This window comes from Drosophila nasuta, chromosome 2L, assembly GCF_023558535.2.
Source record: "Drosophila nasuta strain 15112-1781.00 chromosome 2L, ASM2355853v1, whole genome shotgun sequence".
Lineage (NCBI taxonomy): Eukaryota > Metazoa > Arthropoda > Insecta > Diptera > Drosophilidae > Drosophila > Drosophila nasuta.
Window position 1 is genome coordinate 4643240 of NC_083455.1, and position 26757 is coordinate 4669996.

General features: G+C 37.1%; 3 protein-coding genes across 3 annotated transcripts; all 3 read right to left on the reverse strand.

Moving 5' to 3' along the window:
- Positions 1-2072: 2072 nt before the first annotated feature.
- On the reverse strand, positions 2073-5839 carry LOC132784813 (transient receptor potential cation channel protein painless-like). Its single transcript, XM_060790683.1, has 3 exons — positions 5618-5839; positions 3596-5560; positions 2073-2654 (listed from the first exon to the last, which is right to left on the reverse strand). The coding sequence occupies exons 1-3, from the start codon at positions 5837-5839 to the stop codon at positions 2073-2075; spliced, it is 2769 nt and encodes a 922-aa protein (XP_060646666.1).
- Positions 5840-9589: 3750 nt separating this feature from the next.
- Positions 9590-13356, reverse strand: LOC132784820 (transient receptor potential cation channel protein painless-like). Its single transcript, XM_060790695.1, has 3 exons — positions 13135-13356; positions 11155-13077; positions 9590-10241 (listed from the first exon to the last, which is right to left on the reverse strand). The coding sequence occupies exons 1-3, from the start codon at positions 13354-13356 to the stop codon at positions 9747-9749; spliced, it is 2640 nt and encodes an 879-aa protein (XP_060646678.1). The 3' UTR covers positions 9590-9746.
- A 2665-nt stretch (positions 13357-16021) lies between these two features.
- LOC132792986 (transient receptor potential cation channel protein painless-like) lies at positions 16022-19809 on the reverse strand. The gene is made up of 3 exons (XM_060802539.1): positions 19588-19809; positions 17582-19528; positions 16022-16618 (listed from the first exon to the last, which is right to left on the reverse strand). The coding sequence occupies exons 1-3, from the start codon at positions 19807-19809 to the stop codon at positions 16121-16123; spliced, it is 2667 nt and encodes an 888-aa protein (XP_060658522.1). The 3' UTR covers positions 16022-16120.
- Positions 19810-26757: the final 6948 nt, after the last annotated feature.

Consider the following 26757-nt stretch of genomic DNA (forward strand, 5'->3'; position numbering starts at 1 on the left):
GGAAATCGGCACTTGATATAATTATTGTTGGGACTCCTGGTGGGCAAGGTGCACTTTTGCGAAAAAAAAGCAAAATTGACAAATCAATATAACAATTATACATTGTATACTCACAAATACTTTACATGCAGCTGACTACACCAACCACCTCACTGATATTTATTTTTACTTAATTCATTGATTTTGTCACATGTAATTTTTCACTTTTACACTCAGGTTTTTCACAAAAACTGCCAACTATTGCAAAAACCGAAAACAAAAACGTCTTTTCGGAAATCTTTTGGACTTTTCAGACTCACGGATAACGAAATCTCCACTTATCCAAACAACAAACAAACTTTTAAAACGAAACAAACTAAATACAGTAGAATCCAGTTATAACGACTCCGCTTATAGTGTCCGTCCGGTTATTGCGACGAAAAGTCGCTGACTTGGTTGGTCCCTATACAACCTTATATGAAAGGGCCTCCGCTTAGTACGTCTCCGCTTTTAGCGACAAACCGCTTATACCGACGAAATTTTTCACAATTCAACCGGATATTGCGACAAAAAAAAAATACAGCGAAATAATGCCAACAAATTTAAGTATCAAACGACGCTGTCATAAGTGTTTGCATTTATCAGTGATTGGCACTCTTGTTGGGTGCGTAGGAGCGACACGAAGGTTCTTACATTCTCACTACTCTCTGTTAGTTTTAGCTGACGCCTTAGCTTATGCTAAGGAGCATGCAGGTATACGATTTATTATGGAAAAACCATGGTATTAAATTATATTTATAAATTTTTTGTTTTGTTTAAAAATTAATTTGTTTTATCTTAAAAACCTATTACGAACATGGCAACCATAAAAAAACAAAACAAAAAATAGGTTTGCTCCTTTCGGTTAGTGCGTCTTCTGGGAATAACGACGTAAAATCGTCGGTCCTTGAAAGTCGCTATAACCGGAATCTACTGTAGTATAAATTAAACATGACAAATAGGTAAATAGGTAACTAAATAATATAATAGATATGTAACATATATAAACATGAAGATGAAAAAATTTCATACTCTTAGGCGGTGCTAATTTTTTTCTGCGACGAGCGGCCTATTACACTGTGTTCCTTCTGATTTGCCTAAATGGCAACACCTTGAAGTTTCATTCGTGTATGAATATTTTTAGTGTATTTCGTTTTCAAAACATGTGCAAAAAAGAATTAGGAGTTCATTTATTATTTAACACATTATAAAAATCTTCCTCCAGCTATAGATGAAGGGTTATCGCCAATGACTTTTTTGAGTCCTACTCATCAGACTTTTAAAAATCCCTTTCTACAACTTTTGGGAAAAAATTATTGCTTACTTTAGGGCATCAAAAATATCTATTAGTTCAAGTTTTGTCTCACAGTCTCGAGATATGTTTTCATATTAATGTAGTGTAGGAATTGTGGAGTGTCACTCCGAATTTTTAATACTTTCACATTTTTAATTAAAAAACTATTAAAAGAAATTACAAAAATGTTTTGTTTTTTAAAAGACAAACATTGTTATGAGTGACTCTAGAGGGCAATGAGTATTCAGAAGCTATAGATTAGAAGGAAGCTGAAGAGAATCGACCCATATTAATTGTAATGACCCTCTTCCGGGTCGGACAATCGTGTGAAAATCGATCGGAAAAAATTATATCTTATCTTTTATAGTCTCTCAGATCTAAGTGTTTATACGGACATACGGATGGACGGACGGACATGGCTATAACGTTTCGGCTATTAATGCTGATAAAGAATATATATACTTTAAGGGTTAGAGATGCCTCCTTCTGCCCGTTGCATAGTTTTCCAGAATTTCATATGAATATTATATCAGTTGAAATTGATCTTCTTCAAAAATTATAATCGTAAAATTGCAATAAATTTGTTGTGTTTGTTAGGCACAAAAAAAACTTTCTTGATGAAATAAGCCAATATGAGATTTTTAAAGTTGCAAATTTTAATGAAAGAAGATAGATAATTTGTATTGGTTAATAGTAAATGAACAAAATAATAAATCTTTATATTCTTGCTTTTATAAATTGTTATTAAATAATGATGTACTCAATTGGCTGGATTCTTAATGTCCAACTGGTTTTTGATCTCCTTCAATAGCATCCTCATATCCTCAAGTCGTTGTTCTATGAACTCTTCGCGTTGTTCGTCGACATCTTTTTTTTCTTTTTCTTTAATAATATTAAGAGCTCGGGCAACAGTATGCATTTCAATTGTTATATTATCATAAGAGTGACTTTTTGATACACAAGACTTTGAGAATGTTACTTCACTGACATCCACTTCTGCATTGACACGGGTGTGCAAATCGTCCGTCCCATCCATTTTAGATTCCGAACCAATTGCACCAACGGTAAATACTTTACCAAAGGTGTCATTATCTCCTTCATCCGCAAGACCTACAATACTCTGATTTCTATGCCTTTGACTGCACACCTCTGCCCGATTCTCTTGGTTTGGAAATATGGATACATAGCCATAGGTAGATTCTGCAGGAATTCTCATCAGTTTCTTAAAGATGCGAAGCCCACGTTCCAATCGAGGCCAATTCCCGTCTAAAAGTCCTTCATAGCTGTTCAACAGATTTGTTCGACAAATGGCGGCATTGAGTTCCACTTGAGCCCGAATAGTCTTTGAAGCATAAGATAAATAGTAAATTAAGCACAATTAAAACAAATGAAATGTGCAGGACTTTTATTTTTTAAAATATGCACGTAGGCGTTTTTGCACTTTCAAAAGTATTTCTTAAATAACTTAAATCTTTTACAATTTTTATCCGATCGCAACCAAATGAAAATAAAAAATTATAGCTATTCTTGTCTGTACTAAAAATTTGGGACTCTAGTTTTAAAGTTACGTTTCGATCCGATTTCTATCGATATGAGTGGACGGAAGTGGGCGTGGTGAAATTTTGAAACAAATTTGATCTGCGTGCAAGCATAATAAGAGCTGTCGAAAAAAGTTATATATCTGTCTCTTAGATCTCTCTCCCTATCTCCCTGAGATGTAGGTGTTCATACGGACAGGCAGACTGACAGACGGATATGGCTATAACGTCGCGTCTGATCTGCCTTTTATATACATTTCTACCCTTAGGATAGCGGGTGTAAAAAAACAGTAATATATGTTACAGTCGACTATGAGATACCCGTTTCAATGAAAACTTAAAATCTTCTAAATTAATATATCGAATAAATACTACGAACTTAATGCTAAATTTTGTAAATTAATTTGCTACTATATTTAAAATATACCATAGAGTACAAAAATTACCACATTATCAAAACAATTAACATCCTTTTTTGAGAGTCACATGGATAGATGTTCATGACTATAATTTCTCGGATGTTAACAGAGTTATTTTGTGGAGTCGATAGTGCCTCTTTTTGCCTTTTATAAATGTATCATCTATAAAGTTATAATATTCTTCTACCCTACAGGTAAAGTGCTTGTCTAGATACAGTGCTTTTATGTCTTTAAATGTCTGAGATAATCACGGCTTAACTAGCGGATAAGCGGGACACGACGGCATGTTTAAAATCTTTTCCTAAGGTTCACAGAATATTACTCACCTGGGTATCATCAACAGCCAGGCCGCCCAGTAAGTTGGTCAGGACCATGACCAAAAACATGAATATGATCATCACAAAAATACAGAAATACCCATTAGCGTCGATATTATCATATTGACTATTGAACATAACAAGTGTCTTGATAAACGATAATTTAAGATCCGCATAAGAGAGTCTGAAATCATTATCTGTTGAGTTTGCTGAACCTGTTAAGTTCGCTGAATTCGTAGAATTCGCTGAATTCGTAGAATTCGCTAAATCCGTAGAATTCGCTGAATTCGTAGAATTCGCTGAATCCGTAGAGCTCGGTTTGGAGAACAGCACATAGAAGCACAAGCTGAAGCTGAACAACAGCATGGAGTACTGTAATAAGCTCTTTGCGAAAGTACTGGCCACCTCGCGCAGCATGCGCATGTGGGTTGATATGGCAGGCACAGGTAGGGCACTAATAAGATCAATCAGTTTGGTGGACATCAGCATGATGGCGAAGACGGTAATAATCCTTTGGATGTCATCTTCACACTCGATGCTTGTGAGGTAGAGCATAAGAATCAGCGAAAAATCGATTAAACTGCCCCAATGTTTGACTATCATAAAAGAAATGACTTCCACAATAAGAACATAGCCAGTCAGCACTCTGAACAGAATCATAACTATCCATATAGGAAGATCGTTGTTATTACGATTAGGGAAACGCAAGTAAATATGGATCAAAAATAACAAACTTAAGATGATGTATATGGTAAATTTGGTGAAGAAAATGGTAGAGAGTCGACGCCACTTCAGCTGCAGAAAGCAGGTGATCAACGGATGCTCCAGCAGCGCACACAGCTCCTTCGACCGGGCCATGCAGGCAATGGGAGCAATATCGAGTTCGTTGTACTTGTTGGTCATATTCAGATAGTTCATGATGATCTCGTAATCCTCGTGGCTGGTCTTCTCACCTCGCCCAAAGATGCAGTAATCGAAATGCTCCTCCAGAAGCTTGGCATCGATATCCTCGATCAACAAGCGATTCTTGCCATTGCGCACTCCCAATCTGGCGCCCTCCCTCAAGAGCACTCTTATGGCAATCTCATTGCGACAGAGCACCGCATAATGCAGAAGCGTTTTGTGCTGATCATCGAAGTCATTGATATGCTGCCGCTGGACCTTAAACAATTGCTGCAAACATTTCTGGTATTCGTTGCGCCGCAGGTCATTGATCAGCAGTTTTAATTTCACCTGCATAATCATAGTTTTTAAAAGCGTGCCCTTGGGCATCAGGTTGAGATATTTGCTCTTAAGCAATTGTAGAACAGTTGACCAGTTATTAACTTTGACAGCCAATTCCACAAGATATTCATTTTCCTGAGGCGAATTCTTTTCCAGGGTGGCAAGCACTGCTTCGAGTGCATTCTCAGTATGGAATGTGATGTGCTCCATAAGCAAAACTCGCAACATTTTCTTATTATCCCAGTTTACAATGGTCTTTTGGTATTGCGCCAGAGTGTCGAGCATTGGCGAAGTAGGCAGACTGAGTAACGGACGCGCTATGAAAAAGTAGAACTTGTCACTGTCACCGTTGAGATAACCGCTTTCTAAAAGAAAATAAATTCCTTTGAAATAATCCGAACGACTGAGTTGGGGTGCCTTTACAAACGCTGAGATCAAATCCGCTCGTGTCGATTGTGAGATTTTTTCGTTGAGTAGCACTTGTTGCATGAGAGATTTGTCATTAATATTGGTTAAAGCGCCCTTCTTCAATAGCAATCCAATGGCCTTAAGACGACCAGAAGGATTCTTTACTTCCAGTTTGATTAATCTACTTAATGCTGTTTCCCCCTCGTACATGTGATCAATATCTACTTTGGAGTTGGGTTGATCCACAAGCTCGTAAAGATTGGCCGCATTAAAATGGCTTGCTGACCAGATTCCTGAATCGATTACATAGTGGATGGCAGCTTTTTTAAGCTTCGGATTAACCTATTTAGGGTTTCACTTATATATATATACATATTAATCACTATCTTATTCACTTACGTAATTGGGATCGCAGCCAGCATTCAAACACGCTTCTATAAATGTACGACGTCCTCTTGTTGATAGGGCCTTCTCAAAGATGGTCATTTGATTGTCGTCATCACTTTTTGAACTGAGGTTGGGCTGAGCACCACGTGTGATAGCACGTTTAAATCCATCCAAATCGTTCGCTTCAAATGCATCCTCTAGCTCTTGCTGAGCATCGACTTCGCCTTTCGCCATTCCTAGTTCTTTCTCAACTAAAAATTAAATCCATAATGAGCTAAAATATATGCAACTTAGCATGGGGGTAATTTCTGAATCATTCTAAAAATTAAGCTTTAGAGTAATATAGGTTTGATATGATTAGCGTTATTGGTAAAAAAAACGGAGTTCGGTTTTAAATTGGTTCTATTAATTAATCTATTACAAGAGTTGATGAAAGTTTCCCATCTATCAAACTTGAAAATGGTGTAAATCCAAAATGCATATTTCATAATAGTTAGTTCTGTAAAAATTAAAAAATAAAATAAAGCAAAGCTTCCCATATTCGACACCTTTATTAAGGGGACACTATTCGAAAATTATCCACTAAAAAGAATCAAACCAATACCAAAGGGGAACTATTGAAAAGCTTAAGGGAAAACAGACGTCAAACGATAAATAATAATGTTAATTATTAAATGTTATTAATGTTCGACCAAAGGAAATTTCACTGTATCCCGCACCTAGAATTAATTTTAATTGTATTACTGTACTGATTACTCATTTACACTGAATTATTGTTTATAAATAAATTAATATTGTACTTTTAGTATTACTTCATGGTGATTTATATTATCGAATGATTTATGATATTACTTGGTGGTGAAGCTTAAAAAAAAAATAACAGCTTAGGTATACTATTGAAATGAATCACGAATGAAGTATCCGTTTGGTGATGGTGGAAGGTTTATTCTGTTTGGCGTACGCGCTGGCTTCTCCAAGATTTTGCTCAGTAAGCATGGGGTTAAAGAAAAAGGCCAACTGATAAGACGCACCACTATATAACAATAATAGATTAAGAATTCGCGTACATATGGGTAGACAGAGTAAGAGGAGTGTAGGGGGAAAGGTACATTAAACAATGGTGAATGAGAAGAGGATGGGAAGGAGAGGAAGGTAGGTTAACAAAGAAGACGGAGCCACCAGACGCCCATCCTACCGGGATCCTGCATTCAAATGCCAATAAAAATGTTGGCAGGATCCCTAAACGAACGTGGATCGGCTAACCTACTCCTGCTTGGTGATGCGTGGTTCCAAATACAAATAGACAATTAAGCGATCATAATAAAATGATTAAGGTGTAACATAAATGACTTCAATCCTAACAACATTATAAACGAAATACCTCACAAGAAAAATAAATAAATAAATAATTTAACGGACTAACATGGTAAGTATATATGAGGCGGAAATTGATCAAATAAGGTAAAGAAAAAAATAAATACATATGTAAATAAAGAATAAAAATAATTAACCTATAAATATAAAATATGAGCGAGCATAAATATAATACAAATAATTATTTTTGAATTTATAAATAGAAATAATTTAAGAGTTATGAAAAAATGCAAGTTTAAAACGAACTATTTTGGTTCATTTAGAATGGAATGCTAGAACATAGAAGATTAAATACAAATTAAACGAGGATCAGCTGATGGCTGTCACTCAACGAAAGTCTTTATATTGCCAGTCTCGCAAGGTAATTGACCGCTTGGACTGCAGTCAGCTGAAGCAGCGCTATGGTCAAATGGATCACAAGCAAAGGTTAAGCTCTAGCTCTATGTTATCAATTAGTAAGAGTGAAACAAGCTAGTGTCCATCAAAACAATCATACAAACTATACATACAAATGTATGTATTCTACCTGTATTGCGGACAATACAGACATATGAAATTTTATAACTAAATATTTAAAGCTATAATTTGCTTATATACGTTGCCTGACATGCATTCTTAATTGACTGACATTGCTATTTTGTACAATAATCATATGGTACTTGTACTATGCGGGGTCAGGAAAAGTTTTTGACATTAAGTTCCTCGGCACATCATATTACACTTACAGCACTTATTATCACTCACTTAAGAATGCAAATTCGCATTAAACAACATAAACTAACAATAATACAAAAAAAAAACGGAGCAATCAGTGGATGGAGATCGGCGAGGCTGTCGGACGCATGTGTTGCTTCGTCAGAAACCAATGTTATCTCTAGCCTGCTTGGAAGCAATTCTCCTTCGCTCTGTGAACGTCATACAGCTATCTCTGGCTACCAAGATATTTGCCGTCGTTTATGCAGATCATCTGTTTGTGGTGTAGAACCAGCTGATGCGGCCAGCAAAGCTGTGTCGTCGAGCTTTTTGTTTTTGGCCGTTAAATACTTGTTTTAGTGAGGGGGATATTCATCTTTAATTAATTTCAAATTTCTCTGCATTTTTTTTGTTGTTAACACCGAACTATTTATACGAGGTTTTAACTACCATTTAAACTTGGCTTTTTAATATTCTTTTTTTTTTGTTGAATTTTAAACTCAATTGCAAATTGGTGCCGAATCTGTTAACGAAAAAATACACAAAGCTAAAGTTAAAACAACAAAGAACTAAAAATACTTATAACAGATAATTACCCTAATGTGGAAAGTGGCACTTGGTATAATTATTGTTGGGACTCCTGTAGTAGAAAAACATCTATAGTGGACGGGGAAAGTTGCACTTTTGCGAAAAAAAACAAAATTAACAAATCAATATAACAATTATACATTGTATACTCACAAATACTTTACATGTAGCTGACTACACCAACATTTTCACTAATATTTATTTTTACTTAATTCATTAATTTTGTCACATGTAATTTTTCACTTTTACTATAAGGTTTTAAACATAACCTGCAAACTTTTGCAAAAACCGAAAACAAAAACCTCTTTTCGGAAATCTTTTGACATTTTATCCTACTCAAAAAGGCAATCGCTTTTTGGGTTTGACTTAAAGCGTTCAGATGTTCTATCATGCACTATGGGGTATTTTCCATTTTAGCTGGCATTTAATATTACGAGTAAAAATGGAAAAAATTTAATGTTATGGACACCTGTGGAGTTAGAATTATAAAACGACACGCCCCTTAAATATTTTCACCGCCCCTTCCGCCGTCAAAATTTTGAAAAAATTTAATATTTTAAGCAATTTTAGAGCAAAAGACCCCAGTCTTGGTAGACATAATAAAAATCCTAACCCGGATGTGCACTGCAAATTTTGTGCCGATCAAAAACGTGGAAACAATGCTTCAGACGGCCCATCTCTCTATTTCCTACAGAGCACAAATCGGTGTTGGAAAACGTGAGGATCGTACAGAAAAAGACAACTAGATGGATTAAGAATTGACAATACTACAACAAGTGGAAAGGTTTCAACGCTTAAGTGCAATACATACCTGTTTCATGAGAGGGACCCTTCTTGAATCAAGGAACTAACTTTAGCATTTCGATTTTTCTTGTCAGTTTTTTCATGAGCATACTTTTAGGCGTTAATAAATTGTCGATGGTATTTAAACAAAAGAATAATTGTATTTCAAAACACGTCGGGAAACTTTAGTTGATTGTGCTCAAATCAAAAATGAAAGCAAAACAGTGCGGTATTATTCCTAAAATATGATAAATGAATATTCCGCAAAAATACTAAAACAAACCAATGGCTATGTTGTGGTATATCGGTATAGTACCAGTCTCTGGTACTTGATTTTTTTTTGATTTGCGGGGGCGGAAGTGGGCGTGGCAAAATTTTTAAACAAACTTGATCTGCGTGCAAACATAATAAATCCTGTCGAAAAATATTATAACTCTATCTCTTATTGACTCTGAGATCCGTATACGTAAATCTTTCTTGATGAAATTTAAGCCAATAAAGTTGTAAATTTTAATAAAAGAAGATAGATAATTTTTATTGGTTAATAGTAAATGAACAAATAAATCTTTATATACTTGCTTTTATAAATTGTTGTTAATGTACTCATTTGGCTGGATTCTTAGAGTCCAACTGGTTTTTGATCTCCTTCAATAGCATCCTCATATCCTCAAGTCGTTGTTCTCTGAACTCTTCGCGTTGTTCTTCAACATCTTTTTTTTTCTTTTTCTTTAATAATTTTAAGAGCTCGGACAACAGTCTGATTGTCAATTGTTATATTATCGTAAGAGTGGTGTTTATTCGATACACAAGGCTGGGAGAAAGTTACTTCATTGGCATCCACTTCTTTATTGAAATGGAGGTTCAAATCCTCCGCCTCATCCATTTCGGATTCGGAACCGCTTGCACCATCTTCATGATCGATAAATACTTTACCCAAGAGGACATTATCTCCTTCATCCGCAAGACTTTCAATACTCTGATTTCTATGCCTTTGACTGTACACCTCCACCCGATTCTCTTGGTTTGGAAATATGGATACATAGCCATAGGTAGATTCTGCATGGATTCTCATCAGTTTCTTAAAGATGCGAAGCCCACGTTCCAATCGAGGCCAATTCCCGTCTAAGAGTCCTTCATAGCTGTACAACAGATTTGTTCGACAAATGGCAGCATTGAGTTCCACTTGAGCCCGAATAGTCTTTGAAGCATAAGATAAATAGTAAATTAAGCACAATTAAAACAAGTCAGAAGGCTAGAGTCGAGTGTGCGGGACTTTTGTTTTTTTTAAATATGCCAAATTAATATACCGCAAAATAGTAAAATACTACCAAAGATTATTTCATACATATATACAAATGAAATTATAAAAACTATAGCTTTTCTTGTCTATACCAAAATTTGGGACTCTGGTTTTAAAGTTACGGTTGTTATTTGATTTTTATCGATATGAGTGGACGGAAGTGGGCCTGGTAAAATTTTGAAACAAATTTGATTGGCGTGCAAGCATAACAAGAGCTGTCGAAAAAAGTTATGTATCTATCTCTTAGATCTCTCTCCCTGAGATCCAGGTTTTCATACGGACGGTCAGACTGACAGACGGTTATGGCTATAACATCTCGGCTGATCAAGAATATATATAATTTATGGGGTCGGAGATGCCTTCTACCTTTAGGGTAGCGGGTGCAAAAAACCAGTAATATACAGTCGACTATGAGATACCCACTCCCCATTATCAATAAAATCTTAATATCCTCTAAATTAATAAATACTACGAATTGAATGCTACATTTAAAATATACCACAGAGTACAAAAATACCACATCATCAAAACAATTAACATCCTTTTTTGAGAGTCACATGGATGGTCATGACTATAATTTCTTGGTTATTAACGCTGATATTTTGCGGAGTCGATAGTGCCTCCTTTTGCCTTTTATAAATGTATAAATAAATGTATTAGCTATCAAGTTATAATACTCTTCTACCCTACGGGATGTCTGGATACAGTGCTTTCAGGTCTTTCCATTTCTGAGATAAACACGGCTAAAAGAACAAGTGGGACGCGACGACATGTCTAACATCTATTTTTAGGGTCACGGAATTTCACTCACCTGGGTATCGTCAACAGCCAGGCCACCCAGTAAATTGGTCAGGACCATGACCATAAACATGAATATGATCACCACAAAACTAGTGAAATATCCATTAAAGCCGCTTTCATCATATTCACCATTGAACATAACAAGTGTCTTGATAAACGATAAATCGAGATCCGAATAAGAGAGACTAAACTCTTTAATAGTTGAGTTCGCTAAATCCGTAGAATTCGCTGAATTTGTAGAATTCGCTGAATTTGTAGAATTCGCTGAATCCGTAGAACTCGGTTTGGAAAACAGCACATAGAAGCACAAACTGAAGCTGTACAACAGCATGGAGTACTGCAACAAGCTCTTTGCGAAAGTACTGCCCACCTGGCGTAGTATGAGCATGTGCGTCGATATGGCAGGCACAGGTAGGGCACCAATAAGATTCATCAGCTTGATGCCCATCAACATGATGGCGAAGACGGCAATAATCTTTTGGATGTGGATGTGATCTTCCCACTCGATGTTTGTGAGGATGAGCATAGAAATCAAAGGGAAATCTATGAAACTGGGTCGATGCTTGACCATCTTATAAGAGAAGACTTCAGCAATAAAAACATAACCAATCAGCACTTTGAACAGAATCATAACTATCTGTATAGGAAGCTCGTTGTTATGACGGTCAGGGAATCGCAAGCGAATATGGACCCACAAGATCAAACTTAAGATGATATAGATGATAAAGTGGGTGAAGAAGATGGTGGTGAGTCGACTCCACTTTAGCTTTAGAAAGCAGGTGATCAACGGATGCTCCAGCAGCGGACACAGCTCCTTCGACCGAGCCATGCAGGCAATGGGAGCAATATCAAGTTCGTTGTAGTTGTTGGTCATATTCAGACAGTTCATGATGATCTCGTAATCCTCGTGGCTGGTCTTCTCGCCTCGCCCAGTGATGCAGTAATCGAAATGCTCCTCCAGAAGCTTGGCATCGATATCCTCGATCAACAAGCGATTCTTGCCATTGCGCACTCCCAATCTGGCGCCCTCCCTCAAGAGCACTCTTATGGCAATCTCATTGCGACAGAGCACCGCATAATGCAAAGGCGTTTTGTGCTGATCATCGAAGTCGTTTATATACTGCCGCTGAACCTTAAGCAATTGCAGCAAACATTCCTGGTATTCGTTGCTCTCCAGGTAATTGATCAGCGGCTTCAATTTCACCTGCTTAATCATTGTTTTTAAAAGCGTGCCCTTGGGGACCAGCTTGAGATATACGCTCTTAAGCAATTGTAGAACAGTTGACCAGCTACCATCTTCGATAGCCAACTCCACAAGATACTCATTTTCCTGAGGCGAATTCTTTTCCAGGGTGGCAAGCACTGCTTCGAATGCATTCTTAGTATGCTTTGTGATGTGCTCCATAAGCAAAGCTCGCAACATTTTCTTATTATCCCAGTTTACGATGTTAATTTGGTATTGCGACAAAGTGTCGAGCATTGGCAGAATAGGCTGACTGAGTAGCGGACGCACTAGGAGATAGTAGAGCTGGTCACTTTCACCGTCGAGAGAATGCGTCAATAAAAAATCGAGTCCTTCGAGATAATTGAACCGACTGAGTTCGGGCGCTTTTAGGAACTCTAAGATCAAACTTGTTCGTTTTTCTTCCGAGATTGTTTCGTTGAGTAGCACTTGTTGCATGAGAGTTTTGCCATCTGAATCGACAATATTTGGCGAAGCACCTTGGTTCAATAGCAATCGAATGGCGATAGTGAGACGGTGGGCATTCTTTGCTTTTAGAATTTTGATTAATCTACTTAATGTTGTTTCCCCCTCGTACTTTCGATCTACATCTACTTTGACGTTGGGTCGATTCACCAGTACGTAAAGATTGTGCGCACTTCTTGAATCGATTGCATAGTGGATGGCAGCTTTATTAAGCTTCGGATTAACCTATTTAGGGTTTCACTTATATATTTATATATATGAATCACTATCTTATTCACTTACGTAATTGGGATCGCAGCCAGCATCGAGAGACGCTTCTATAAATCTAGCACAGTCTCTTGTTGATAGGGCTTTCTCAAAGATGGTCATTTGATTGTCCTCATCTCTTTTGAAGCTGAGGTTAGGCTGAGCTCCATGGCTGATAGCACGTTTAAATCGAACCAAATCTTTCGCTTCAAATGCATCCTCTAGCTCTTGCTGAGCATCGACTTCGCCTTTCGCCATTCCTAGTTATTTCTCAACTAAAAATTGAATCCGTAATTAGCTAAAACATATGCAAGATAGCATGGGGGTAAATTCTGAATCATTCTATAAATTTTACATTAGGGTCATATCGGTTTATGTATACCCTAAAATTTAGTTGATGAATATGTAAGAATACAGTTGAGTGCATTTTGAATTGAATGCGTTAAATTAAAAATTGTTTTTATATCATAGCGTTAATTGGTAAAAAAAAACGGAGTTCGGTTTTATAAAGTAATCTTATACAACAGTTGATGAAAATTTCCCATGTATCAAATTTGAAATTATTTTTTTCTTGGTGTGAATCCAAAATGCATATTTCATAATAGTTAGTTCTGTATAAAATAAATACAGCAAAGCTTCGCATATCCGACACCTTTATTAAGGGGACACTAGTCGAAAATTATCCACTAAAACGAATCAAACCAATACCAAAGGGGAACTTTTGAAAAGCTTAAGGGAAAACAGCCGTCAATCGATAAATAATAATGTTAATTATTAAATGTTAATAATGTTCTGCCAAGAGAAATTTCACTGTATCCCGCATCTAGAATTTATTTTTATTTTTTGTTGTACTGATTACTCATTTACATTGAATTAAAGTTTATAAATAAATTAAATTATTGTACTTTTAGTTTTACTTCATGGTGATTAATATTATCGAATGATTTATATTATTACTTAATGATGAAGCTTCGATAAACATAAACATTTATGTATACTATGTTCCATTTCATGTCTGACTTGTCACAAAGCCTAAATGGCAACACCTTCAAGTTTCATTCTTTTATTAATATTTTTAGTGTATTTTGTGGGTGAAAGCTTTCAAAACACGTGCAAAAAAGAAGAAGTTCATTTTGCGGTATTTTTCTCAAAATATACCAAATATATTACAAAAATACTATTAATATATCAAATGATATATTTGGTATATCGATGTAGTACCGCATACAAAATATACCATAGACGGCACAATATACCAGATTGTCAGCCAAAGCAACTAAGACCCGCAGTAAGTAGACGTTTTTGCCCATACAAAAGTATTTCTTTAATAACTTCGACAATTATTATCTGATCGCAACCAAACTTTCAGGAATCATAACTACTATAACAGTTATTTTATATACCAAAATTCGCAACTCTAGCTTGTTAATCGATTTTTTTGATTTGCGGGGGCAGAAGTGGGCGTGGCAAAAATTTAAAACAAACTTGATCTGCGTGCAAACATAACAAATGCTGTCGAAAAAAATTATAGCTCTATCTCTTATAGTCTCTGAGATCCAGTGCTTCATACGGACGGACGGACAGACGGACAGACACACAGACACACACGCGGACATGGCTAGATCGTCTCGGCTGTTGTTGCTGATCAACAATATATATACTTTATAGGGTCGGAGATGCCTCCTTCTACCTGTTACATACATTTCCTGCCGACACAAAGTTATAATACTCTTCTACTCATAGGGGTAGCGGATATACTTACAAATTAAAACATTTATGCGATTTTGTTTGGTGCGCATTAATTACACAATAATTTATATTATTACACAATAGACTTAGTGGAAAAGTGAGTATTTCAGCATAATAAGCCTTTTAGGAAGAAGTGCACAAAAAGCCTTCATAATAACTATTTGCCCAGAAACATGTAAGAAAAACATGTTATGAATTTGTATTCAAGGTAGGAATTCGGTAAAAGTGAATCGGCATCTCGAATTAATGTTGCTGGTGCTTCGCATCTCGATCGACACCGATAAATTTGTATACACGTCGGCAATGCGAGAAACAAATTTGATTTGATTTTCATTAAGTGAAAAGTAAATTAGAAAGCCTGAGATACATTTGAATCTTTAGCATGTGAATGTCGAAACGCAGCGATATATACATAAGTGGCCTGCCACCCCCTCTGTCAACCCCTTAGCACACAACCGATACGCCGACACCAGGACACCACTTTGAGAGTGCGCTATCTGCACTCAAACTGGCTCAAGTCGATGTCAAGTGGTAGGCACCCGTGACAAGCGGCAGCGTGGCACTTCTTTATGCATATTAAGATGCGGATGATGGAATGCTGGGATGCCCGGATGCTAACTTAATTTGACTAACTAGGGAGCGAGAGAGCGAGAACCCTTCCAGCTCCAGCATCATGTTATTATTATTATTTAAAGGTTAATTAAAATTAATACTAACACTATTGGTAAGACAATGGCAGCGAAGGCCTTCAGCTATGTACTCGCTGCGTGTTAATGGCCTTAATAAAAAGTGCAACATTTTGATTTCATTTGAAAAATTATAAAAATTTAATTTAATTTAAAAAAATTAGAATTTGACTCTAGTTTTAAAATTTCGGTTGTTATTCGATTATTGTCGATTTGCGAGGGCGGAAGTGGTCGTGGCAAAAATGTTAATGAATTATAGCTCTATAGTCTCTGAGATCTAGGTGTTTATACGGACACACGGATGGACGGATGGACATGGCAATAACGTCTTGGCTATTAATGCTGATAAAGAATATACATATAATATACACGTAAATCTTTCTTAATGAAATTTAAGCCAATTAAGTTGCAAATTTTAATGAAAGAAGATAGATAATATTTATTGGTTAATAATAATGAACAAATTAGTAAATCTTTTTATTTTTGCTTTTATAAATTGTTGTTAATTAATCAATTGGCTGGATTCTTTAAGTCCAACTGGGTTTTCATCTCCATCAACAGCTTCCTGATATCCTCCTGTCGTTGTTCTATGAACTCTTCGCGTTGTTCGTCGACATCTTTTTTCCTTTTTCTTTAATAATTGTAAGAGCTCGGATAACAGTCTGCTTGTCAATTTTTATTTTATTTGACACACAAGACTGGCAGAATGTTTCTTCATAGTCATCCACTTCAGCATTGCAACGGGAGTGCAAATCCTCCGTCTCATCCATTTTAGATTCGGAACCGATTGCACCATCTTCATGATCGGTACTTACTTTAACTAAGACGACGTTTTCTCCTTCAACCTCAAGTCTTTCATTACTCTGATTTCTATAACTTTCACTGAACACCTCTGCCCTATTCCCTTGGTTTGGAAATATGGATACATAGCCATAGGTAGATTTAGCGTGGATTCCCATCATTTTATTAAAGAAGCGAAGCAAACGTTCCAATCGAGGTGAATTCCCGCTTAAGAGTCCTTCATAGCTGTACAACAGATTTGTTCGACAAATGGCAGCATTGAGTTCCACTTGAGCCCGAATAGTCTTTGAAGCATAAGATAAACAGTAAATTAAGCACAATTAAAACAAGTAAGAAGGCGAGAGTCTAGTATATTGATGTAGTACAATTGATATAGAACTAATTCCAAAATAATCCAGATTGTTAACCAAAGCAACTAAGACACGTAGGCGTTTTTGCACTTTCAAAAGTATTTCTTAAATACCTTTTTCAATTTTTATCCGATCGCAACCAAATGAAATTATAAAAACTATAGCTATTCTTGTCTGCACCAAAATTTGGGACTCTAGTTTTAAAGTTACGCTTGTTATTCGATTTTTATCGATATGAGTGGACGGAAGTGGGCGTGGTAAAATTTTGAAACAAATTTGATTGGCGTGCAAGCATAACAAGAGCTGTCGAAAAAAGTTATCTATCTCTTAGATCTCTCTCTCCCTGAGATCTAGGTATTCATACGGACGGTCAGACTGACAGACGGTTATGGCTATAACATCTCGGCTGATCAAGAATATATATAATTTATGGGGTCGGAGATGCCTTCTACCTTTAGGGTAGCGGGTGCAAAAAACCAGTAATATACAGTCGACTATGAGATACCCACTCCCCATTATCAATAAAATCTTAATAACCTCTAAATTAATAAATACTACGAATTGAATGCTACATTTAAAATATACCACAGAGTACAAAAATACCACATCATCAAAACAATTAACATCCTTTTTTGAGAGTCACATGGATGGTCATGACTATAATTTCTTGGTTATTAACGCTGATATTTTGCGGAGTCGATAGTGCCTCCTTTTGCCTTTTATAAATGTATAAATAAATGTATTAGCTATCAAGTTATAATACTCTTCTACCCTACGGGATGTCTGGATACAGTGCTTTCAGGTCTTTCAATTTCTGAGATAAACACGGCTAAAAGAACAAGTGGGACGCGACGGCATGTCTAACATCTATTTTTAGGGTCACGGAATTTCACTCACCTGGGTATCGTCAACAGCCAGGCCACCCAGCAAATTTGTCAGGACCATGACCATAAACATGAATATGATCACCACAAAACTAGTGAAATATCCATTAAAGCAGCTTTCATCATATTCACCATTGAACATAACAAGTGTCTTCATAAACGATAAATCGAGTTTCGCAAAGAAGAGACTGAAATCATTATCTGTTGCGTTCGCTGAAGCGGTTAAGTTCACTGAATCCGTAGAATTTGCTGAATCCGTAGAATTCGCTGAAGCCGTATAATTCGCTGAATTTGTAGAGCTCGGTTTGGAAAATAGCACATAGAAGCACAAGCTGAAGCTGATCAACAGCATGGAGTACTGCAACAAGCTCGTTGCGAAAGTACTGGCCACCTGGCGTAGTATGAGCATGTGGGTCGATATGGCACGCACAGGTAGGGCACCAATAAGATTCATCAGCTTGATGCCCATCAACATGATGGCGAAGACGGCATTAATCCTTTGGATGTCATCTCCACACTCGATGTTTGTGAGGATGAGCATAAAAATCAGAATAAAATCGATTATACTTCGCCACCAATGCTTGATTATCACTAAGGAAATGACTTCCACTATAAGAAGATAGCCAATCAGCACTTGGAACAGACTCTTAACAATCCATATAGAAAGCTCGTTATTATTACGTTTAGGGAAACGCAACCAAATATGGATCCCCAATATCAAACTTAAGATGATATTGATGATAAAGTGGGTGAAGAAGATGGTGGTGAGTCGACTCCACTTCAGCTTAAGAAAGCAGGTGATCAACGGATGCTCCAACAGCGGACACAGCTCCTTCGACCGAGCCATGCAGGCAATGGGAGCAATATCGAGTTCGTTGTTCTCGTTGGTCATATTCAGACAGTTCATGATGATCTCGTAACCCTCGTGGCTGGTCTTCTCGCCTCGCCCAGTGATGCAGTAATCGAAATGCTCCTCCAGAAGCTTGGCATCAATATCCTCGATCACAATGCGATTCTTGTCATTGCGCACTCCCAATCTGGCGCCCTCCCTCAAGAGCACTCTTATGGCAATCTCATTGCGACAGAGCACCGCATAATGCAGAAGCGTTTTGTGCTGATCATCGAAGTCATTGATATGCTGCCGCCAATCCTTAACGCATCGCAGCAAACATTCATGGTATTCGTTGCTCTGAAGGTAATTGTTCAGCGGTTTCAATTGCATAATCATATTTTTTAGAAGCGTGCCCTTGGGCACTAGCTTGAGATATACGATCTTAAGCAATTGGAGAACAGTTGACCAGCTACCATCTTCGATAGCCAACCCTACAAGATACTCATTTTCCTGAGGCGAATTCTTTTCCAGGGTGGCCAACACTGCTTCGAGTGCCTTCTCAGTATGCTTTTTGATATGCTCCATGAGCAAACGTTGCAACATTTTCTTATTATCCCAGTTTACAATGGTCTTTTGGTATTGCGCCAGAGTGTCGAGCATTGGCGAAGTAGGTTGACCGAGTAGAGCGGGCAATAGGAAAATGTAGAGCTGGTCACTGTCGCCGTTGAGATAACCACTTTCCAAAAGAAAATCAATTCCTTTGAAATAATCCGATCGACTGAGTTGGGGTGCCTGTACAAACGCTGAGATCAAATCCGCTCGTGTCGATTGTGAGATATTTTCGTTGAATAGTACTTGTTGAATGAGAGATGTGCCATCAAAGTTGGTTGAAGCGCCTTTCCTCAATAGTAATCGAATGGCGATAAGGAGACCAGGAGAATCCTCTCCTTGCAGACTTTTGATTAATCTACTTAACGCTGTTTCCCCCTCGTACATGTGATCAATATCTACTTTGGAGTTGGGTTGATCCACCAGCCCGTAAAGATTGGACGCATTATAATGGCTTGCTGAACCGATTCCTGAATCGATTACATAGTGGATGGCAGCTTTATTAAGCTCCGAATTAACCTATTTAGGGTTTCACTTATATATTTATATATGTATTAATCACTATCTTATTCACTTACGTAATTGGGATCACAGCCAGCATCGAGACACGCTTTTATAAATGTAGAACGTCCTTTTGTTGATAAAGCCTTCTCAAATATGGTCATTTGATTGTCCTCATCCCTTTTTGAGATGAGGTTGGGCTGAGCACCACGTGTGATGGCACGTTTAAATCCATCCAAATCTTTCGCTTCAAATGCATCCTCTAGCTCTTGCTGAGCATCGACTTCGCCTTTCGCCATTCCTAGTTCTTTCTCAACTAAAAATTAAATCCATAGTGAGCTAAAATATATGCAAGTTAGCATGGGGGTAAGTTCTGAATCATACTATAAATATTGCTTTAGAGTCATATCGGTTTGATATGATTAGCGTTATTGTTAAAAAAAACGGAGTTCGGTTTTAAATTGGTTCTATTAATCTATCTATTACAAGAGTTGATGAAAGTTTCCCATCTATCAAACTTGAAAATATTTGTTTCCTGGTGTGAATCCAAAATGCATATTTCATAATAGTAAGTTCTGTAAAAATTAAAAAATAAAATAAAGCAAAGCTTCGCATATCCGACACCAATACCAAAGGGGAACTATTGAAAACCTTAAGGGATAAATAATAATGTTAATTATTAAATGTTATTAATGTTCGACCAAGAGAAATTTCACTGTATCCCGCATCTAGAATTAATTTTAATTGTATTGCTGTACTGATTACTCATTTACACTGAATTATTGATGATAAATAAATTAATATTGTACTTTTAGTTTTACTTCATGATGATTAATATTATCGAATGATTTATATTATAACTTGAAGGTGAAGCTTCGATAAACAAACATTTATGTATACTATGTGCCTTCTGACTTGCCATATAGCCTAAATGGCAACACCTTGAAGTTTCATTATTTTATTAATATTTTTAGTGTATTTTGTGGGTGAAACATGTGCAAAAAAGAAATAAGAGTTCATTTATTCCTTAATACATTATAAAAATCTTCCTCCAGCTATAGAAGAAGGTTTATCTCCGATGACTTCTTGGAGTCCGACTCATGAAACTTTTATAAATTCCCCTTCTACAACTTTTAAACAAAATCATTGCCTACTTTCGGGCATCAAAAATATCTATTAGATCAAGCGACTCAACTTTATCCATAAATGCTACGCAAAAACGTTTGTAGCAAACTGGTTAATTTTCTATTGATAGCTAGCCAACTTGTCTCACAGTCTCGAGATATGTTTTTATATTAATATTTAGTGTAGGAATTGTGTACTTTCACATTTTTAATTAAGAAACTATTAAAAGAAATTACAAAAATGTTTTGTTTTTTAAAAAAAAACAAACATCGTTAAGAGTGAGTCTAGAGGGCAAGGAGTATTCAGAAGATATAGATTAATATATTAATAATAATGATTAATATATTCATTGTAATGACCCTCTTCCTGGTCGGAAAATTGTGTGACAAAAATCAAAAAAACAAAATTAATCTCCATGCAAAAATAACAAGTGCTGTTGAAAAATAATTACATCTAATCTTTTATAGTCTCTGGAATCAAGGTGTTCATACTGACAAACGGACCAACACACATGGCTATATTATCTCTATATTTTGTGAGGATGCAATAAGCACAATAATAGCAGGCTATATTCAAATATAAATTTACAAATTAACAAGTAAGAAAGCTACAGCCGAATGTACTCGACTGTGGGATACGCGCTTCCCATTTTGAATAAAACAATATATTTTGCAGTATTATTCTCAAAATATACCAAATATACTGCAAAAATACTAAAAATGTACCAAATGGTATGTTTGGTAATCGATACAGCATACCATTCAAAATATACAATAGATGGCACAATGTACCAGATTGTCGCGTTTTTGCCCATACAAAAGTATTTCTTTAATAACTTCTACAATTTTTATCTGATCGCAACCAAATTTTCAGGAATCATAACTACTATAGTTATTATTATATATACCAAATACTCTAGCTTTAAAATTACGTTATTCGATTTTTTTGATTTGCGGGAGCGGAAGTGGGCGTGGCAAAAATTTGAAACATACTTGATCTGCGTACAAACATAACAAATAGCTATATCTCTGTCGAATAGCTATATCTCTTGTAGTCTCTGAGATCTAGGTGTTCATGCGGACAGACGGACAGACGGACATGGCTAGATCGTCTCGGCTGTTGACGCTGATCAAGAATATATATACTTTATAGGGTCGGAGATGCCTCCTTCTACCTGTTACATACATTTCCTGCCGACACAAAGTTATAATACTCTTCTACTCATAGGGGTAGCGGATATACTTACAAATTAAAACATTTATGCGATTGTGTTTGGTGCGCATTAATTACACAATAATTTATATTATTACACAATAGACTTAGTGGAAAAGTGAGTATTTCAGCATAATAAACCTTTTAGGAAGAAGTGCACAAAAAGCCTTCATAATAACTATTTGCCCAGAAACATGTAAGAAAAACATGTTATGAATTTGTATTCAAGGCAGGAATTCGGTAAAAGTGAATCGGCATCTCGAATTAATGTTGCTGGTCCTTCGCATCTCGATCGACACCGATAAATTTGTATACACGTCGGCAATGCGAGAAACAAATTTGATTTGATTTTCATTAAGTGAAAAGTAAATTAGAAAGCCTGAGATACATTTGAATCTTTAGCATGTGAATGTCGAAACGCAGCGATATATACATAAGTGGCCTGCCACCCCCTCTGTCAACCCCTTAGCACACAACCGATACGCCGACACCAGGACACCACTTTGAGAGTGCGCTATCTGCACTCAAACTGGCTCAAGTCGATGTCAAGTGGTAGGCACCCGTGACAAGCGGCAGCATGGCACTTCTTTATGCATATTAAGATGCGGATGATGGAATGCTGGGATGCCCGGATGCTAACTTAATTTGACTAACTAGGGAGCGAGAGAGCGAGAACCCTTCCAGCTCCGGCAACATGTACTCGCTGCGTGTTAATGGCCTTAATAAAAAATGCAACATTTTGATTTAATTTAATTGAAATTCACGCCACTCGAGCAACTCCATTAGGCAGAAACGTGTCCAACATCAGCGTCAGCATTTGCAGCAACGCAACACAAATCAAATTACCAGGGCAGCTCAGTTCTGTTCGCTTCAGTTCTGTTCAGTTGAGGGCAGGACCGGGCAGGGCCTGGGGGCAGAACGGGAAAGCGGGAAAGTGGCGTGGGTGGCTCAATAAATATTGTCAAAACACTTGTCAAATGGCTAAACAAAGGGCAGGGCCGTGCAAACAAGCCAGTGGATACAATTTGAAGAGGCCCAAAGCCTTCAGCTGTGGGCGTGCCTATTGACACTACACGAAATTAAGCAACTCCAACGCGGCCGAATTGGACTGGGAACAAGAACGAGAACGAGAACGTGAACGGCAATTGGAAACCGTCTGCAAATCAATTTGATTCGATTTAAATTTAAAAGCATCTGCGCTGCGTCGTCCCAGTGAGTGCTTCTTCCCCATCCTTCCACTATGCTCATCCCCCCGCCGTTGATCTTGAGCGTGATTTTCATGTTAAGGTCACGTGCCAACGACGCGTGCCATTGACATAAGTTTCCAGTTTCGAGCTGTAGCCCATATACCTTCACTCTTCATCCAAAGGGGGGGTGTCGTCTGCATGACCACATGAAAAAAAAGGGGTCGTTGTACGTTCACTTAGTATGGCTTTTCCTCTCCTTCTTTCCTTTTTTTTTTTCTTGCTAGAGTTTCAGATTTTGGTTGTGACATGTGTGCAGGCCTGCGTGTTAAATGTTTGATTTAGCTATCAGTTTAATTCTATTAGTCGAGCAGCTTTCTCTCAACTCTCACAGTCCCATTTCCCATTGCGTCTAGTGCTCGACTGAGCTCTGTTTGCACTCGTGTCGTTGATATGTTGATGCCATCGATAAGAACAACAGCTCGAGCACATCGACAAAGTCTGGACGGTGCATACTGAGAGGGCAGTGTAATCTTTGTGACCAGGGCGACGGATTATTAACGAGATTTATTTAAAGGTTAACCCAATGCCGTACATAAGAGAATTAAATGCAAGAAAAATATATTTTCAACTTTAATATCGTAATAATTCACTTCAGTGTAACTAATTAAATAAAAGTAAATAAGTTTACAAAATAGGTAATAACACTCGCAATAAATTGTCACTTGACTAAACAAATGATAATAATTTCTTGGACAAATAATTTAATAAACCCAACTACAGTCAAAAACCTACATAAAAGTCAAGAAGAGTCTATTTTACTACTTTTATTTTATCTTGAAAATATATTGAAGCCAAAATAAAACATGGGACTATACTTTAACCAATTAAGAAAGCTTCACATATTCAATAAGATCAAAACAGTGCGGTATTAAACTTAAACAGTCGAGTGTACTCGACTGTGAGATACCCGATATCCATTTTCAATAAAAACAATATATTATATTTTGCGGTATTATTCTCAAAATATACCGAATATAGTACAAAAATACTAAAAATATACCAAATGGTATATGTGGTATATCGATATAGTACCGCATTCAAAATATACCATATACTCAATATACCAGATTGTCAGCCAAAGCAACTAAGAGCCCTAGTAAGTAGGCGTTTTTGCCCATACAAAAGTATTTCTTTAATAATTTCGACAATTTTTATCTGATCGCAACCAAATTTTCAGGAATCATAACTACTATAGTTATTATTATAGATACCAAAATTCGCAACTCTTGCTTTAAAATTAAGCTTGTTATTCAATTTCAACATAACAAATGCTGTCGAAAAAAAATTATAGCTCTATCTCTCGTAGTCTCTGAGATCTATGTGTTCATACGGACAGACGGACATGGCTAGATCGTCTCGGCTGTTGACGCTTATCAAGAATATATATATATATATATTATTATATATATTATTAATTATTTTTAATCTCTCATCGAGCAAGTGTAAGCATCTGGTGTCTGACATTGGAAAATAAATTCTCAAAAACTTCGTTATGACGTGTTTAACAAATTGGTTTCCCCAACTATAGAATTATTCCCGTCAATTGGCTTTATCGACAACGAGTCGAAGATTAGCGATTTGTCCAACGTTATATGAGATGCAAACTTTACATCGCAATAAAACTCAAATACATCCTGCCAAATGTCGCAGCAGACCTTCTGGAGAACTCACCTGGGGTTCGACGATGACAACGACGACAACGACGATTACAACATCTCAACTTTAGCTGAACTCGAAGCCGCCATTGAGGTGTCAGTACAACAAAAGATGCGCTCTGACACGCATCTGACGTTTATTGCCCCAAGCAAACAACTTTTTGGAGGCCAACTGAGCTGAAGAAAGCAAAGCGGACACATGTGGCAAGTATGTGTATGTACCTACATGGCAAATGTGGTAAGCGAGACACATGTTTTGGCCGTGGGGCGCCTCAAGACTCTCAGATTTGTGGGGCACGAAAACATAGGAGTTATTTTTTTGGGTCGGTTTTTGGGCGCTCGCGATTTTGTATTTTGTGCAAATACTTTGCAGTGTATTATTTCTGTTTTCAAGTCAATATTGCAAATGTAAACACAAGGGATGGAGGATGGAGGTTGGAGGAGGGGAGGAGTGCCTGGGTGGGTGTGTGGGCTGTGTTTTAAGTGGCACAGCTGACGCTTGGGTTTAAAATTTCTCATGATTTGGCGTCAACTTGTCCAAACACTTTGCGTTGCTTTCTGCGGCGCAAATATTTGAAGTGTTTCAGATTTCCCACACAGTACAAATATCAAAAAAAAAAAAAAAAAGAAAATCAACAAATATATAAAATAAAAATCACTTTTAAAGTGCTGTGTGAAACAGTCGCAGTTCGTTTTGAAACCGAGACCAAGTCCGAGTGTTGCCAACTCGCTCAGTGATTTTGTGTGGCGCGTTTTGTGTTTCAAGTTGCATCAGAGGGGGTGTTGTTGGCAAGGCCAGAGGGGGTGAGCGAGGAGGGAGAGGAGGGGGCATTGAGGCGTCGCGCGCTCAAGTACATGCTTCAAAATACAAAAATTTTCAGCGCATTTCGCGTTATTAACACGTAGCGTAGCGCTGAGTTGCGTTGCGTTGTATGTAGGTGCAGCCACACCGAGGGTTGCACTAAGAGAACTTGCAACTGCCTCATGGTTTTGTGGTTTTCTTTCGGGTGGTTCTTGATGCTGCTGGGATGCTGGGACGCTGCGATGCTTGATGCTTGGTCCAGAGCCAACGCTGACACTGTGTGTAATAAGGAGTTTTCATGGCCTCTTGAACGTTTACGCTTACCAAGCGAGGACATTTTAATTGAGAGTGTTGCCAGAAGGACGACGACCACGACGACGACGACGGCGTCGACAAGGAGGACGACAACTTGCGGTACTTGGGCAGCTGCGTTCGTATTAAGTGCGGCTCGCTCTTCATTCCCTACCACGCCATCTGACTCCCGCTCTCCCACATTCTTTTTCGCTAGCTGCTCTCATCTTAGTAACGGCTTGTTGACTTGATTCTGCCAGAGTTGCCACCTCCACAGCACTGCCGACTTGTTCAGCGCAGGTGTTGATGGATGAAATGCTTGAAAGTGCCAAGGCAAAGTTAGTGCCGCTTCTTTGGCATCATCTTAAGTGAGAGTTCAGTTCGCAATCTAAAGAACTCTGGATGTAAGATCTGTAATCAAACATTTTAAGGTTTACCCAAAGAATCTTGAAGCTGGACTTATTCAACAATTCATTGTGAAGATAGTTAGGTATGAAAAAATAAGATAGGATATGAAAAGATACAAAAAATATCATTAAACCATATACTTAAATACGGAAAATAAATAATACAATACAGAATACAATAATGAATCAAATATAAGGTTTCTGTAATTATTTTCTTCTCTACAAATTATATACTATATAATGCATCCAAGATTGTTTTTTTTCGCCAAGTGGTTCTGTTTAGCATTCTTCTATATATCTCTTCACATATTCTAATAAAGTGATAATAACGATTTGATGATTATATTATACTAATTTAAATGTCTTTAGATAATCATTTAGTACATTTATTTATTGTTATTATAGGAATTTCTTATCATGATAGGTATAAATACTTATTCATTAATTCCATAGTACTAAATAATTTAGATTTAACAATCACAATTCAAGGTTGTACATATAATATAAA